This window comes from Diospyros lotus, chromosome 4 (genome assembly GCF_014633365.1).
Source record: "Diospyros lotus cultivar Yz01 chromosome 4, ASM1463336v1, whole genome shotgun sequence".
Classification (NCBI taxonomy): Eukaryota; Viridiplantae; Streptophyta; class Magnoliopsida; order Ericales; family Ebenaceae; genus Diospyros; species Diospyros lotus.
This window is the reverse complement of record NC_068341.1, coordinates 16,901,307-16,916,577: the sequence shown is the minus strand read 5'-3', so window position 1 is coordinate 16,916,577 and position 15,271 is coordinate 16,901,307. Positions and strand designations below refer to the sequence as shown.

The 15,271-nt window shown below is 40.3% G+C and overlaps 1 protein-coding gene across 3 annotated transcripts in view; it reads left to right on the top strand.

Moving 5' to 3' along the window:
- LOC127799538 (uncharacterized) overlaps positions 1 to 15,271 on the top strand; it is a 50,078-nt gene that overhangs the window by 26,362 nt on the left and 8,445 nt on the right. The window contains exon 6 of one of the 3 annotated variants that reach the window (XM_052333657.1): positions 14,261 to 14,366. The exons of the other annotated variants lie outside the window; for them this stretch is intronic. Within the exon in view, the coding sequence (XP_052189617.1) occupies positions 14,261 to 14,366 (106 nt within the window). The remainder of the gene's footprint in view (positions 1 to 14,260; positions 14,367 to 15,271) is intronic. 3 annotated transcript variants of the gene reach the window in all.

The following is a 15,271-nucleotide window of genomic DNA, read 5'->3' as shown; positions in this document are numbered from 1 at the left end:
TTTATACAATGGACGTCGGGACATCATCAGAGGAAGAGCAGGAGCTTGCTGTACCCAGGAACACTACTTCAGCATTGGTGGACAGTAAGGTACACCTTCCTTTGCCCATCCATAATCTGCTGATGGAATTTGAAGATCTGTTTGCTACTCCCCAAACCTTACCACCCCATAGAATCCTTGACCATTCCATTCACCTTAAACCCAACAGTGAACCAGTCAATCTAAAGGCCTACCGGTATTCTCCCATACAAAAAGTTGAAATCGAAAAACTCATAAGAGAGATGCTGTCCCGAAACTTGATCCAACCAAGCCAAAGTCCATATGCATCTCCCGTCCTTCTAGTGAAAAAGAAAGATGGAACTTGGAGATTTTGTGTAGATTATAGGCAACTCAATTCACTAACCATCAAGAACCAATTTCCTATACCCATTATCGAAGATCTGCTAGATGAGTTAACAGGCGCTTCCATCTTTTCTAAGCTTGATTTAACCTCCGGCTACCACCAAATCCGCATGAGATCAGCCGATTGTCCTAAGATGGCCTTTAGAACCCACCAAGGGCATTACGAATTCTTGGTAATGCCCTTCGGCCTCACCAACGCGCCCGCAACCTTCCAAGCGTTGATGAACCATATTTTTGCTCCCTATTTATGCAAATTCGTACTGATTTTTTTTGATGACATCCTCATTTACAGCACCACCTTGGACCAGCATTTAACCCACCTTAAACTAGCATTTCAGATCCTCCGATTCCATCAGCTATATGTGAAGAGGTCTAAATGCTCTTTTGCAGAAGGACAGGTTGAATATTTGGGTCACATTATTTCTGGCCGAGGGGTTAGTACTGATCCTCACAAAATTGAAGCTATGAAGGCCTGGCCCCGGCCAAAGACCCTGAAGGAACTAAGGGGTTTCCTAGGCCTAACTGGTTATTACTCGCGCTTCATACAAGGCTATGGAATAATCAGTAAACCCCTGACCACTCTACTTACGAAGAATAACTTTGGGTGGGGACCGGAAGCTGAGAATGCTTTTGAATCCCTGAAAGCAGCCATGTCGCAAGCTCCCACACTGGCTCTGCCTGACTTTTCCACGGAATTTATTTTAGAAACAGATGCATGTGACTCCGGCATAGGGGCCGTGCTGAGCCAGGGAGGGCGACCAGTGGCCTACCTAAGTCATGCATTAGCTCCTCGACATCAAGGCCTCAGTATATATGACAAGGAGTTGTTGGCAGTCCTCATGGCAGTCGAAAGGTGGAGATACTACTTGGAGGGCAGGAAATTCACCATCAAGACGGATCATGAGAGCCTCAAATTTTTAGCACAGCAACGGGTACACAACCAGTTACAGAGGAAGGGCATAACCAAACTGATGGGTTTTGATTTTACCATCTTATATCGCAAGGGAAAAGAGAACAAGGCAGCCGATGCTTTGTCCAGGAGAGATGTTCCAGCTGCTTGTCAGGCCATTTCGGCTGTAGTGGCAGATTGGGTGCAAGACATTGCCCATAGTTATAACCAGACCCCCTGGATTAAAGAATTACTTATCCGACTCTCCGCACAAGCCACTAAGGATTCACCCTACCAATTAAAAGGGGGACTATTGAGGTTCCAGAATAGAGTGGTGATTGGGGACGATGAATTGTTGAAGACCAAAATATTACAAAGCCTGCATGACTCCCCTATAGGGGGACATTTTGGGCTCAATGTAACCTACCAGCGGGTGAGGCAACTCTTTTATTGGAAGGGCCTAAAGAAAGATGTCACCAAATTTGTTACAGAATGTACTATTTGCCAAAGGTGCAAACATGAGCAAGTTCCTTATCCTGGCCTCCTTCAGCCCTTGGAAATACCCTCACAGGCCTGGGAACTCATCTCCATGGACTTCATTGAGGGATTACCAAAATCGGAAGGGGCGGACACTCTTTTGGTGGTGGTGGACAAGTTAACGAAATTCAGCTACTTCCTCACCTTGGCCCATCCATTCACAGCCACGGAAGTTGCACGGAAACTAATGGATTCAGTGTTCAAAGTCCATGGGCCGCCTAAGGCAATAATTTCTGATCGAGATAAAGTTTTTACAAGTCAGTTCTGGAAGTCCCTATTTCAGGGATTAGGTCCTAAGCTTCATCTCTCGTTTTCCTACCATCCAGAAACCGATGGGCAGACTGAAAGAGTCAATCAGTGCCTAGAGACTTATCTTCGATGCTTATGCGTGTCCAAACCCAGGAGCTGGAGTCGTTGGGTAGCCTTAGCCCAATGGTGGTATAACACCAACTACCACACGGCACACAAGCGAACCCCGTTCGAAGCCTTGTTTGGGTACTTGCCACCCATCATCCCAGCAGTAATGCATTATTCTCCTCAAGAGACATCTGCAGACCAGTACCTAAAGGACAGACAAGACGCTTTGCTCACTATTAAGCAGGAGTTGGTCCTAGCCAACCAACGGATGAAGCAGCTAGCAGACAAGCACCGCACCGAGAGACAATTTGAGGAAGGCACCGAGGTATACTTAAAGGTGAAGCGATTCCAACAGCACCTTTTTCACAAAGGACCCATCTCTAAACTCAGTCCTAAATTCTATGGGCCTTTCAAAATTGTGGCAAGGGTAGGTACGGTTGTCTATCGTCTTCAGTTACCAGAAGGAGTAGGCCTCCACCCCATCTTTCACGTTTCCTTATTAAAAAAATCCATAAGCCCGTTTGACAGCTCCAGCACCACACTGCCGACTCCACTGGAAAATGTGAGTCCACCGCCGAGCCAGTAGCAGTCTTGGATAAACGGGTGATCTACCAAAACCAAGCTCCCCTGACGCAGGTTTTAATGCAATGGTCCCACCTCCATCCGGATCATACCTCATGGGAATACCTCCCTGATCTCCTGCAACGTTTCCCTCGAACCACCAGCCTATTGTAATTTCTTGGGGTCAAGAAATATTTTACGGGGCGGGAATTGTCATAGCCCAAGGGTATAATTGTAATGGGAGGTATAAGGGTAGATGGGTATAATTGTAAGGGGTAGTATAGTGGCAGAATTGTAATACTTTCTGGTTGCCAATTCAATTGGCGCGCGCTTGGGCAGTTGCCTAACTGCCGCGCCCCACTTGTAAGTCCTATAAATAGAGATAAGCTGAGGATGGGGAACTCATGTGAGGATTATTCCACTGACTTCCTTTCCCTCTCATTCTCATTCACACGTCTCTCGTTCTCTCTACATTCTGCTCTTCTCTTTCCCTCCCAAACTCTTCCCGCCTAATCGTCCCTTCCAGAATTCCGGAAGGAACCTCTTCTACAAGGATCGAGCGTGACAGGTGCCAGCATTGTTCGTCGGACTACATAGCTCAAAGCAGTATCATCATGTTTATCTTCGGGCACTCAATATCCTCTCCATTGGGGTTGCATATCTCAGCATCATCTTCCTCTTCACCATGTTCAACCACGTGGGCTGCCTTCTGTAGAAATTGATGAGCAGAAAGGAAGTTTAGAATCAAAATCGTGTCTTGAACAATATGATACATTCCCTATTAATAGGGAAGAGGATACACTATAGGAAAGTTCTATGAAAGGAAAGATATGCTACACAATAAACAAGGAAACCATATATACAACTTTACAGATTTAGGAAACTTATTTTAAACTATGATCACATTCCTAATCTTTGGAGACAATCCAATATATTCTTGGAAAGGCTACTTGCAATCTTTCTCTCCAAATCATGTGTAATCCCATGATTTATTCAACACTCTCTCTCAAGCTGGTAAATGAATATCTATCATTCCTAGCTTGCTTATAAGCTCTTCAAATCTCTTAATAGGTAAGCCTTTTGTTAACACATCCGCAATCTGATTTGCTGAAGTAATAAATGGCATGCATACCTGCTTGGATTCCAACTTCTCTTTAATAAAGTGACGATCAATCTCAACGTGTTTGGTCCTATCATGTTGCATCGGGTTGTGTGCAATGTTGATAGCGGATGATTGTCACAACACAACTTCATAGGTCCATCGCTAGGAATTTTCAGATCTTCCAACACTATCCTTAGCCATAATAGCTCACATAGATTGAGAGTCATTGCTCTAAACTCAACCTCCGCACTAGACCGAACCACCACATTTTGTTTTTTACTTCTCCAAGATACCAGGTTACCTCCAAGAAAGACACAGTATCCTGTAGTTGACCTCCTAGCCATTAATGAGCCTCCGTAATCAACATCTGTATATCCTACTACTTTCATTTCCTTCCCTGGTCTGAATAGCAAGTCTTTTCTGGGAGTTGTCTTAAGATAACATAGGATTCTTCTCACTACTTGCATATGCTCCTCAGTGGGATTATGCATGAATTGACTCACCAAGCTAACAACAAATGCAATGTTAGGCCTAGTGTGAGATAAGTAAATCAGACGTCCCACTAATCTTTGATACCTTCCTTTCTCCACAATCAGGTTATTAGAATCTCCCAGCTTTAGATTAGGCTCTAAAGGAGTGTCTGTTGTCCTGCCACCAAGGATCCCTGTTTCCTCTAGCAATTCCATGGTATATTTCCTTTGGGAGAGAAAAATGCTATCCTTAGAGTAGGCCACTTCTATCCCCAAGAAGTACCTAAGCTTACTAAGATCCTTGATGTCAAATTCACGAGCTAGATCCTTCTTTAGTTGTTGTTGCTCCTCAATATCATTCCCTGTAGCAATGATCTCATCCACATACACCAATAAAGCTGTTAGACTACCTTTCTTTGAGTGTTTGATAAAGAGGGTATGGTCTCCCCTACTTTGCCAATACCCCATGGACTTCATAGCCTTTAAAAATCTGTCAAACCAAGCCCTTGGAGACTATTTCAATCCATAAAGAGCTTTCCTTAGCCTGCGAACTTGCCCTGCAATACCATTATTAAAACCTGGAGGTGGTTCCATAAAGATCTCTTCTTCTAGATCACCATGTAAGAAAGCATTTTTAACATCTAATTGCATCAATTGCCAACCATAACAACTGACTAAGGATAGAAGGATTCTTACAGTGTTCATTTTTGTTACTGGTGCAAAAGTTTCCAAATAATCAATACCATAGGTTTGAGTATATCATTTGGCAACCAATCTAGCTTTATATCTCTCCAAAGTACCATCTGCATTATACTTAACATTAAATACCCATCTACAACCCATAGGCTGCACCTTTTTTAGCTTAGGCACCATGTCCCATGTTTGATTTTTCTCTAGGGCCCTCATTTCCTCTTGCATAGCATGCACCCAATTCTGATCTTGTAGTGCCTCCTCCATAGTCTTAGGAATAGCTATAGAGTCAAGGGAAGAGGTAAAACACTTGTGCTTAGGAGACAAAGGATGGTAGGAAATGAAATTGGTTATAGGGTGTTTAGTATAGTTCCTAACTCTCTTTCTAATGGCAATAGGCGGGTCCCAATCAGTGTAATCAGTAGTAGACAAAGGTTCAATGGATTGAGAGAATTCTATACCTGACTATGGGGAGGAAATTGGTTCTTGTTGAGCACACTGAGTAGGCTGATCCCTCCTTTTATACATGTAGGGTGACCCTTTGAACCTTGTAGGAGAACTTGGGATAGAAGGGAGTAACTCTTGAGATGTTACCTTTTGAGGAGCTGGACACGGTGTAAGAGGGGTAGGAGACAAAGAATTAGTGGGAAGAGAAGACTCCGTGTCAATTGGAAGAGAAATTGTGGACCGAGGGTCATAGGATTGAGTGGATGATGGCTGAAACACTAATTCCAAACTTGGCAAGACCTGGGCACCATCTAGACTCTCCCCCTGGTGACCAGAAACACAAGGATGAAAGAAGGCTTGTTTTTCCACAAAGGTAACATCTTTAGAGATAACAAACTTTCGAGTGGGAGGATAGTAACATTTATAGCCCTTTTGAGTAGAAGAATAACCAAGGAAGACACAACGAAGAGCCCTCAGGTCAAATTTGTACCAGTGTTGTTTAGACACATGCACAAAGGCCACACACCCAAAAACCTTAAGTGGGAGAGAAGAATGAAGAGAGAGAGAGAACTGGAAAATGAGTAGCAAGACAATGATGAGGACTAAGATTTCCAAGCACCTAAGAGGGGACTCGATTAATCAAATGGGTAGCAGTTAGCACAGCCTCACTCCAAAAGGTTTTAGGGATAAAACTCTGATGCAAAAGAGCTCGAGTCGCATTGAGAAGATGCCTCATTTTTCTTTCAGCAACCCCATTTTGTTGGGGGGTGTTAACACAAGAGGATTCGTGGAGAATTCCTCTTTGTTGGAAAAATTGATTGAGAGTTTGATTAAAGTAGTCTTGAGCATTGTCAGTTCGGAATTTTTGAATTGATACCCCAAATTGGGTGAGAATCATCATGTAAAAAGACTGTAATACACTACTAAGGGATGTGTTGAGTTTTGGATCTAATCCTCACACAATTAAAATCTCTCTCTCACCCAAATACTCACTCGATAGAGATAGAAACTAAAAGAAAAATGAAACAGATTAAAATGCAAAACTGAAACAATTAAGAACAAAAGACTTATCTTGGTTCAGGCAAGAAATTGCCCTACATCCAGACTGCCAGATGATGCCGACAGAATCCACTATCAAAGAACAAGATTACAGCACTTCTTCCTTGATCTCTTCCTCGCACACACTTAGGCTATTAATCTATAGCCTCTCTCAAGAAAACAAAGGACCGAGCACTAGCTCTCTCTCTATTCTCTAACTCCTATGTGCGAATACAACATATGAATTCTCTCTCTTGCTGCTTTTCCTCACAGAACCTACCCGCCTCTATTTATAGAAGATAGAGGCGGTTACAACTTAAAAGGACTAATATGTAAATATAAGGAAAATACATGACTTAACCGGAAATAACCCAAGAGGCATGTCCGTTACATTTTAAACCCATAAAACATAAGAGTGAAACATTTCCTTACAAACATATCTGCCATTTTACAGAAAACTTACAGCTATACTAAACAAATTCTAACAGGATGCCTTCTCTTTTAATAAGTAAATCTAGGTTATTCTAGTGCAATCATCGATAAAATAAACAAACCATTTTGCCCCTGAACAATTAGGAATTTTTGAGGGTCCCCATATATTAGAATGCACCAATGAAAAAGGAAACAAGGACAATTTATTATTGACAGCATAAGGAACTCTATGATGTTTGGACACTTCACACACATCACAGTGAAAATCACTAATATTAAGACCATGAAAGAGTTTAGGAAACATAGATTTCAATAGAGAAAAAGGAGGGTACCCTAATCTAAGATGGTGAAGCCATACATCCTCTTTTGTAGAATTTGATGTGGAAACATGGGTTAGGATAGGCTGATCTCCTGCAGGGAAATCATGGATCTGCCGTTGTTGCAAGTAGTACAGTCCTTGGTGTGCTCTAGTAACACTAATCGTCCTCCCCGTGGCCAGATCTTGAAACACATTCATAGGGTAAAAAAATTACACTACAATTGAGGTCTCGTGTTAATTTACAAACTGAAAGAAGATTGGTAGAAAGGCTAGGAACATAAAGAACATGCTGCACTTTAAAAACAGGAGTGAGGCTCACTTTGCCATGCCCAACAATAGGAACAAACTGGCCATTGGCAACTATAATGTTTCTGGAGCTATTCAAGGGTTCATATGTTTAAAAAAAAATTAGGTTAGGAGTCATATGATCAGTAGCTCTAGGGTCCAATATTCATAACTCATTCCTAGGTATTTTGGAGGCAATAAAATTCTCAGAATTGAAGCACATACCTACTTGAGATAGAGAGCATGAATCCCCTTGAAAGGTTTTCAAAAAAGATTTCAACTTACTAATCTCCTCAATGTTTAGTCCTCCTAAATCAGGTATGTTTGCTGCCTCTTCTTTTCCAGCAGTTTCTTCTCCTTCTTTAGTGGTCAGATAAGCTTTCATGGACTGTTTGGCCTGCAAACCCTTGAATCCTCCTCCCATCTTGCTTAAGACTGCTTCTTTTCCATGTAATTTGAAGCATGTCTCAGTTGTGTGTCTAGGTTTCTTGCGATAAGAACACCACACGCCTTCCTTATTCTGTTTTGAAGAGAACTGCTCCTTGCCTTGAGACAATTTTGACCATGCTCCCTGCATTCTATTAGAAACCATAGCAGAACCTTCCATATGATTATCACTAAACATGGCAATTCTTCTATGTTCTTCACTCCGAACTATAAAGTAGACCTCATTCAAATATGACAGTTTTTCTTGGCTAAGGATTTGTGTTCTAACTTGATCAAATTCAGGGTTAAGTCCAGTCAAAAACTCTACTATTCTATCTCTTTCTAGCATTGAGGTTAGAATAATAGTGTCTTCACTACATATCATCTTAATGTCTTGGTAGTGATCCAATTCAAGCCAAAAATCATTCATCTTGTCATAATAATCTGTCACATTCATAGATTCTTGTTTTGTGCCACTAATCTTGGTTTTAATCTCATAAACAACAGATGCATCTTGCACCTTTGAGTATGTCATTTTTACTGTCTCCCATATATCCTTAGCCGTAGATAAAAACATGTAATTTTTACTTACCTTAGGTTGCATTGAACTCCACAACCATGACATTAACATGGAGTCCTCAATGTCCCAAGCAGCAAACATAGAATCTGACTTAGGGGCTGGTCCAGTGAGATGAGAGATCTTCCCCCTTCCCTTCAAAAAGGTCCTTACCAATTGAGGCCATTGGAGGTAGTTGCCACCATCCAATCGGTATGATTGATGCATGCTGGGCAACTCACCAAAAGATGGGCCTCCATTCGTAGATTCAATAAGTATCGCCTCTTTTGCTAGCATGAGAGATGTGGCTTCTGTGATCTTAGACATTCTATAGGAAGATAATTAATTGAGCAAGGACATAATTAATTGAGAAAGGACAGGAAGCAAACATGGCAATGAAGGCCGAAAAGAACAAGATCGTAGCAGGGGCAATGAAGGCTGGAAAAAAACGATTTTAGGACTTCCTTAGGTTGGCTCTGATACCATGTAGAAATCGATGAGCAGAAAGGAAGTTTAGAATCAAAATCGTGTCTTGAACAATAGGATACATTCCCTATTAATAGGGAAGAGGATACACTATAGGAAAGTTCTATGAAAAGAAAGATATGCTAAACAATAAACAAGGAAACCATATATACAACTTTACAGATTTTGGAAACTTATTTTAAACTATGATCACATTCCTAATCTTTGCAGAGAATCCAATATATTCTTGGAAAGACTGCTGGCAATCTTTCTCTCCAAATCATGTGTAATCCCGTGATTCATTCAACACCTTCCCTTGAGGACATTCATTCGATTGATGTCTTGGTTGGTTAGACCTAAAACACTTTCCTGATGTAGGTATTGCATAGGGGTTAAACCCTTTTTGTGCCTCCTTCACTTTTGTGACCTTCTGCTTACCTGCAGCCTTATCCTCCCTATATCGGTCAGCACAGACTTGATTTCCTTGGGACTTTGCTGTACTCTCTTTACTAGCTATTGCTTTGTATTGATCAGCATACATCTTATGTGAATAATCAGTCCACCCCTTTTCTTGCTGCATCAACTTTGCCTTCAACGCCATATTCTTGGCTTCAGCTAGAGTTCACAGCACCTGTACCCCTATACGGTCTTTGATGGCTGCCTTCAAATCTTCCAGCAATATATTCATGAACAGTCTGCTGTTCCTCTTGACATCTTTGTTATTGCTGAAATAAAATCTGATCATAATCAGGAGGAAGAAAATCTCTTTCTAATAGTTGCTTCATTCGGAACCAAGTTCGAATTGGAGGTTTACCCTCTCTTTCCCTTCGGTTTTGTTGTCTATTCCATCAGGCGAAAGCACCCACTTTTAATCGACGTGCCACCAGCTTTACTCTCCTGTCTTTAGGTATTTCTATATATTCAAAGAACCTGTCAATTTTAGCAATCCAGTCTAGGAATTCTTTGATATTTAGGTTACCATTGAAGTATGAAATGTCTGCCTTCAACTTGAACTCATCTTTGTCCCTGTAAGCGTTTCTCTGGTGACCTCAATTGTATTGATTATTCCTGCGACAATTTCACACAGGTTCCTCCAGGTATTCATCTTCTATATCACCTTCATAGGCAGGCTGCCTTTGTTGATTTGTAGGACTATGTCTATTGAAACAACCACCACGCACATAAGCAACTTCATCTCTTGCAGGTAGTGCCTCGTTTTCTTGGTCTCTGTTGCTAGGCACTCGAATCGGAGATCCATCCTGTTCTCAATGGCCTTCAATACTGCCTCAGGATTTGAGGCCTCAGTTCCCCGTTCACCGCCAAGGGAACCACTGTTGCCAATGTTGTCGTCATCGGCCATCGAAATGGGTGATTGTGCTTGCACTGATACCAACTGACGCCTTAGGAAGCGATGTTAATTAGTTTCATGTTGAAACTGAGGATGAAATTGAATTTAGAAGAAGAAATCTGATATTATTCAAAAACGACTCTCTAAACTTAGAACAAGAATATTTATAGGCTAATTCTAAGCCTTAATCAACTAGGAAAAGGAAATTCTAGCTGAATCAGGAAACAAAAAACAAAAACTGAAACTGAATCAGGAAAAGTAGTCAAATCCTGATTGAAATAGGAAATGTAAGAAACCTAATTGAAGTAGAAAACTGAAATCCTAATTGTAGTAGAAAATTGAAAGGCTCATCTAGCTTCTTTTGGACTCTTTTGGGCTGGATGTTCCACGTTAAAAAGTGAATCTAGAAACTGATTAACCACTCATAACAAATGAAATATCAGAACGAGTGATCGTGAGGTAATTAAGCTTGCTATTAATCGACGATAGTGCCAAGGGTTAGAAATAGGCTCCCTTACCCCGGAAGCAACTTGATATTTGGGTCCATAGGTGTCTTTATAGGCTTACATCCAAGCATACTTGTCTCCTTAAGCTTTTATCCAATGCATACTTTCTTTGAGAAATATAGATTCCTTGTTTTGATTGAGCCACCTTAATACGAAGAAAATATTTTAAGGACACTCAAATCCTTGGTCTGAAACTGTTGTTGAAGGTGAGGTTTCAACTCAGTGATACCAACATCATTATTCCTTGTAATAACTATATCATCCACATATTCCACTAGGAGAATGTGGTAACCAAATTGAGAGCGATAAAAGATAGAATGATGAGCTCCACTTTGAGTTAATCCAAACTCCAAGGCAGCTGAATCATTGGCGAAAATGTACTCTCGAGGCCAAGATCTTGAGGAGACTACTTTTAAGCCATAAAAGGATTTTCATAGGTGACACACTAGCCTAGATTCCCCCTTAGCAACAAATCCAAGAGGTTGCTCCACACACACCTCCACCTTTAAATCATCATGAAGGAAAGCATTCTTGATATCGACCTAATGGAGAGGCTAATGAAATATAGCAACAAGCGACGTGACAAATAAAGGAGATCTTAGCAACATGAGAAAAGGTGTCCCCATAAATAAGGCCAAAAATTTGAGTATACCCTTTAGTTGTAAGGCGAGCCTTAGGGCAATCAATGTGGCCATCAAGGCCAACCTCGACACTAAAAACCCAATGACATCCACCAGTAGACTTGCCTTGTGGAAGAGGTACCAAGGTCCAAGTTCTATTAGAATGCAAAGCAAATATTTCTTCAACCTTAGCATCCTGGCAGCCTAGATGGGATAGGGCATTTGTAATAGTCTTAGGAAGAGAGAGAGAAGAAAAAGAAGAGATAAAAGTAGAATACCCAAGAGATAAAGAGTGATAGCTAACAAAATTGTAAATGGAATGTTCAGTAGTGTAACGACAAGTACCTTTACAAAGAGTAATAGGCAAGTTAAGATCAGGAATCATGGGAGGCAGATTAGAGGTGAAAGTGCGAATCGACATGAGGTATGAGTCCATTAAGGGCTCCATAAATCTGCCAATGACAAGCTTTGCCGATGGGTCCACATGTCAAGGATGTTGCTGATAAGTTTGAAGATCAATGCAAGATGAAGATGAGGGTGGAGAAGAAGAGGGAAGAATAAGAAAGGGAATAGGTAAAGGTAGGATAGGCGACACTAACTTGAGCAATGTAGAAGACGGAGGAAAATAAGGAGAGGACTCAGAAAAGGTAACATGAGTAGAAACAAAGTAGCAAACCAACTCAAAAGAGTTGCATCGATACCCCTTTTGAAGATGTGAATAACCAAAGAAAACACATTTGAGAGACTGAGTTGCCGGTTGATCACGGCCTAGGGCAAGTTGATTAACAAAATAGTACACCTAAAGATAGAGGAGGGAGAGAATACAAGCAACTTAAGGAAAAAGAATGGAATGAGGAACTTGGTCATTGAGGATAAAGGAGGGCATTTAGTCAATCAAGAAGTATGCTATTAAGACAACATTGTCCCAATACTAGAGAGGAACGTGCATATGGAGGAGTAAGCATGCAATCTCAATTAAATGACGATTCTTTCATTTAATTGTTGGAAAAATTGGAAAATTGAAATCTTGATAGCTGAAAACCAGGTGATAAGGTTGTTTGGATATTTTCAAGTTAAAGAGATAAGAGATAAGAGAAGACAGCAATATAAGAGGATAAGGCTCTAAGAAAGAAGGGGATTAAACAGTCCTTAGTAGATAATTCTAGTAGAAAATTAAGTTTAAGTTTTGATTATCTTATCATATCAGAATTCAAATGTATTCCTGTATTTAGGAAGATATTTCAGTTGTATTCGTGTATATATACCATACTAGAGATCAATGAAAAGCAGTCTTATTTCAATCGAGTATTCTTCCTAGTTTGTTTCAATCCTTCTCAGTTACTTCATCTAAGGTACTCAAATACATCTTCTCGGTATTCAGTTTGATTGAAATTGTTCATGGCAGTAGAGCCAACGATGGCTGAAATCGATCCTCCTACCAATTCCTCATCATCCACTTCTCTAGAAGGTACAACTTCTATTCCAAATCCTGTCCAGCCCTCATCTCTTGACAACCATTCCCTCCAAATCACTCAACACGAGTTAAATGGAACCAATTTCAGAGAATGGTTCTAGTCCATTTTTCTTGTTCTTAAAGGTAAAGCAAAAGCCGGGTATGTCACCAATGCAATTCCGATGCTAGCCTCAACAGCCTCGACTTATGGTGCTTGGGATGCAGAAAATTCTATTGTAATGGCATAGTTGATCAATTCCATGGAACCTAAGATCGGGAGAACTTACTTATTTTACAAGATAGCCAAAAAAATATGGGAGGCTGTGCAGGAGATATACTCAGTTTGGAAAACATATCAGTGTTTTTGAAGTCTGATAAAAAATTCGAGATACTCGACAAGGACACAAAACAATCACTGAATACTATAATTTATTGACTGAATTATGGCAAGAGATTGATCTATTTTACAATCAGGATTGACATTGTTCAAAAGATGGTGTCAAAGTCACTCAGCTTGAAAATGAGTGGATCTTTGATTTCCTTCTAGGGTTAAAGAATTGGACGAGGTATGTGGCAAGTTACTAAGTACTAAGCCTTTCTAGTATTTGTGAAATCTTTACTGAAGTTAGAAGAGAAGAGAGTAGAAGGGTAATGCTTACCAGTTCATACACCACTGAGTCAAACACCTCCTTATCTACCTTAACTATACATCAGAACAGAACACTGACTCCACACCAATGCAATCATAAGGCTGGAAGGGAACAACTATGGTGCAGTCATTGTAACAAGCCTAACCATACAAAGGAGACATGCTGGAAACTACATAGAAAACTGACTAACTGGAAACCACTCAACCAGCGGGAGATCAATCGTGAGACCAACTGAGCCCTTGCCACCGAGACATCCAATGAAAAAGAGAAATCTGGTAACTTATATTTATCTGCTGATTAGATAAAATTTTTATAGACTTTATTGAGCAATCAACACCTATTTAAGGAAACAGAAGCTACATCATCCATGGCCACTGTTGCTCATAAAGGTAATACCATATTTTCATGTTTTACAAATAACTATATCAATGATGGATGGATTATTGATACTGGTGCATTAGATTGTATGATTGGATATCGAACTAATTTTTCAACTTATGAAAAGTGTGATGATGATATTAAAATCACAGTGGCAGATGGCTCAATCTCAAAAGCAGTAGGTCCTGGTTCTATTGATGTATTAGGCCTAAGATTAAACTTAGTACTACATGTTCCAAAATTAAACTGCAACCTTGTTTCCATTAGCAAGCCCTCAAGGGACCAAAAATGTGCAGTAACCTTTTTTCCCTTCTCTTTGTGTGTTTCAGGACCTGTCTTCGGGACGAACGATTGGCAGTGCTAAAAAGAAAACGATCTCTATATTCTCAACGATGCTAGTTCTACCTCTATTCAATCACCTGAAAAAACTTCCTTGTCAGTTTCTTCTCATTCAAAAATAATGCTTTGGCATAAATGCCTTGACCATTTTAGTTTTGCTTATTTTAAATCACTATATCCAAAATTTTTTAGCAATAAAGATCCTTCTCTATTTCAGTGTGAACTCAACATCTATGCTAAACAAACCAAGAGCACTTATCCTTCTCATCCATATCACATGTCAAAACCTTTTCATTTTATACAAAGTGACATTTGGGGTCCTCATTCTCCTTCTCTAGCGGGTGTACCTTATGAAAGAAAAATTTGATACAAATACCATTGTCAAACAGTTTCATAAACATGTTACCAATGTCTTTCAAGCCAACATCCAAATTTTGCGAATCGACAATGGTAGGGAATATTTTACAAATGACCTAAACCAATACCTTATTGATCAAGGTATATTTCATCAAAGTTCTTGCACATCTCAACAAAACGGAATAGCTGAAAGGAAAAATAGACATCTACTAGAAGTAGCCCGATCCCTTATGTTTGCTAGGCATGTTTCTAATTTGTTTTGGGGAGAAGTTGTTCTCACAGAAGCCTATCTTATCAACTACCCTAAAAAATCCTTAACCTTCAGTCACGTACTTTGCCTATTAGGCCTTTACAAAATAAAAGGGAATTAGCATAGCTGGAGGAATGTTCCAGTAGTGCAAGTTGTACAAATGTATTAGAGATTGGTAACTGTTTTGGCGCCAATCTATAGTTGAGGATCAATATAAGAAGAATTGACCCAACCATTTCAAACCATGACAAATCAATAGAAGCAATTCAAATTCCCTCCTCAATTCTCCTTCTCTCTCGTTCTCTCTCAAACTTTCCCCCTCAATTCTCTAATTCTTACCCCTTCCCTTTCATTTTCCCTGCCTAATTCCCTCTCAAATAGTTGAGAACTCTCT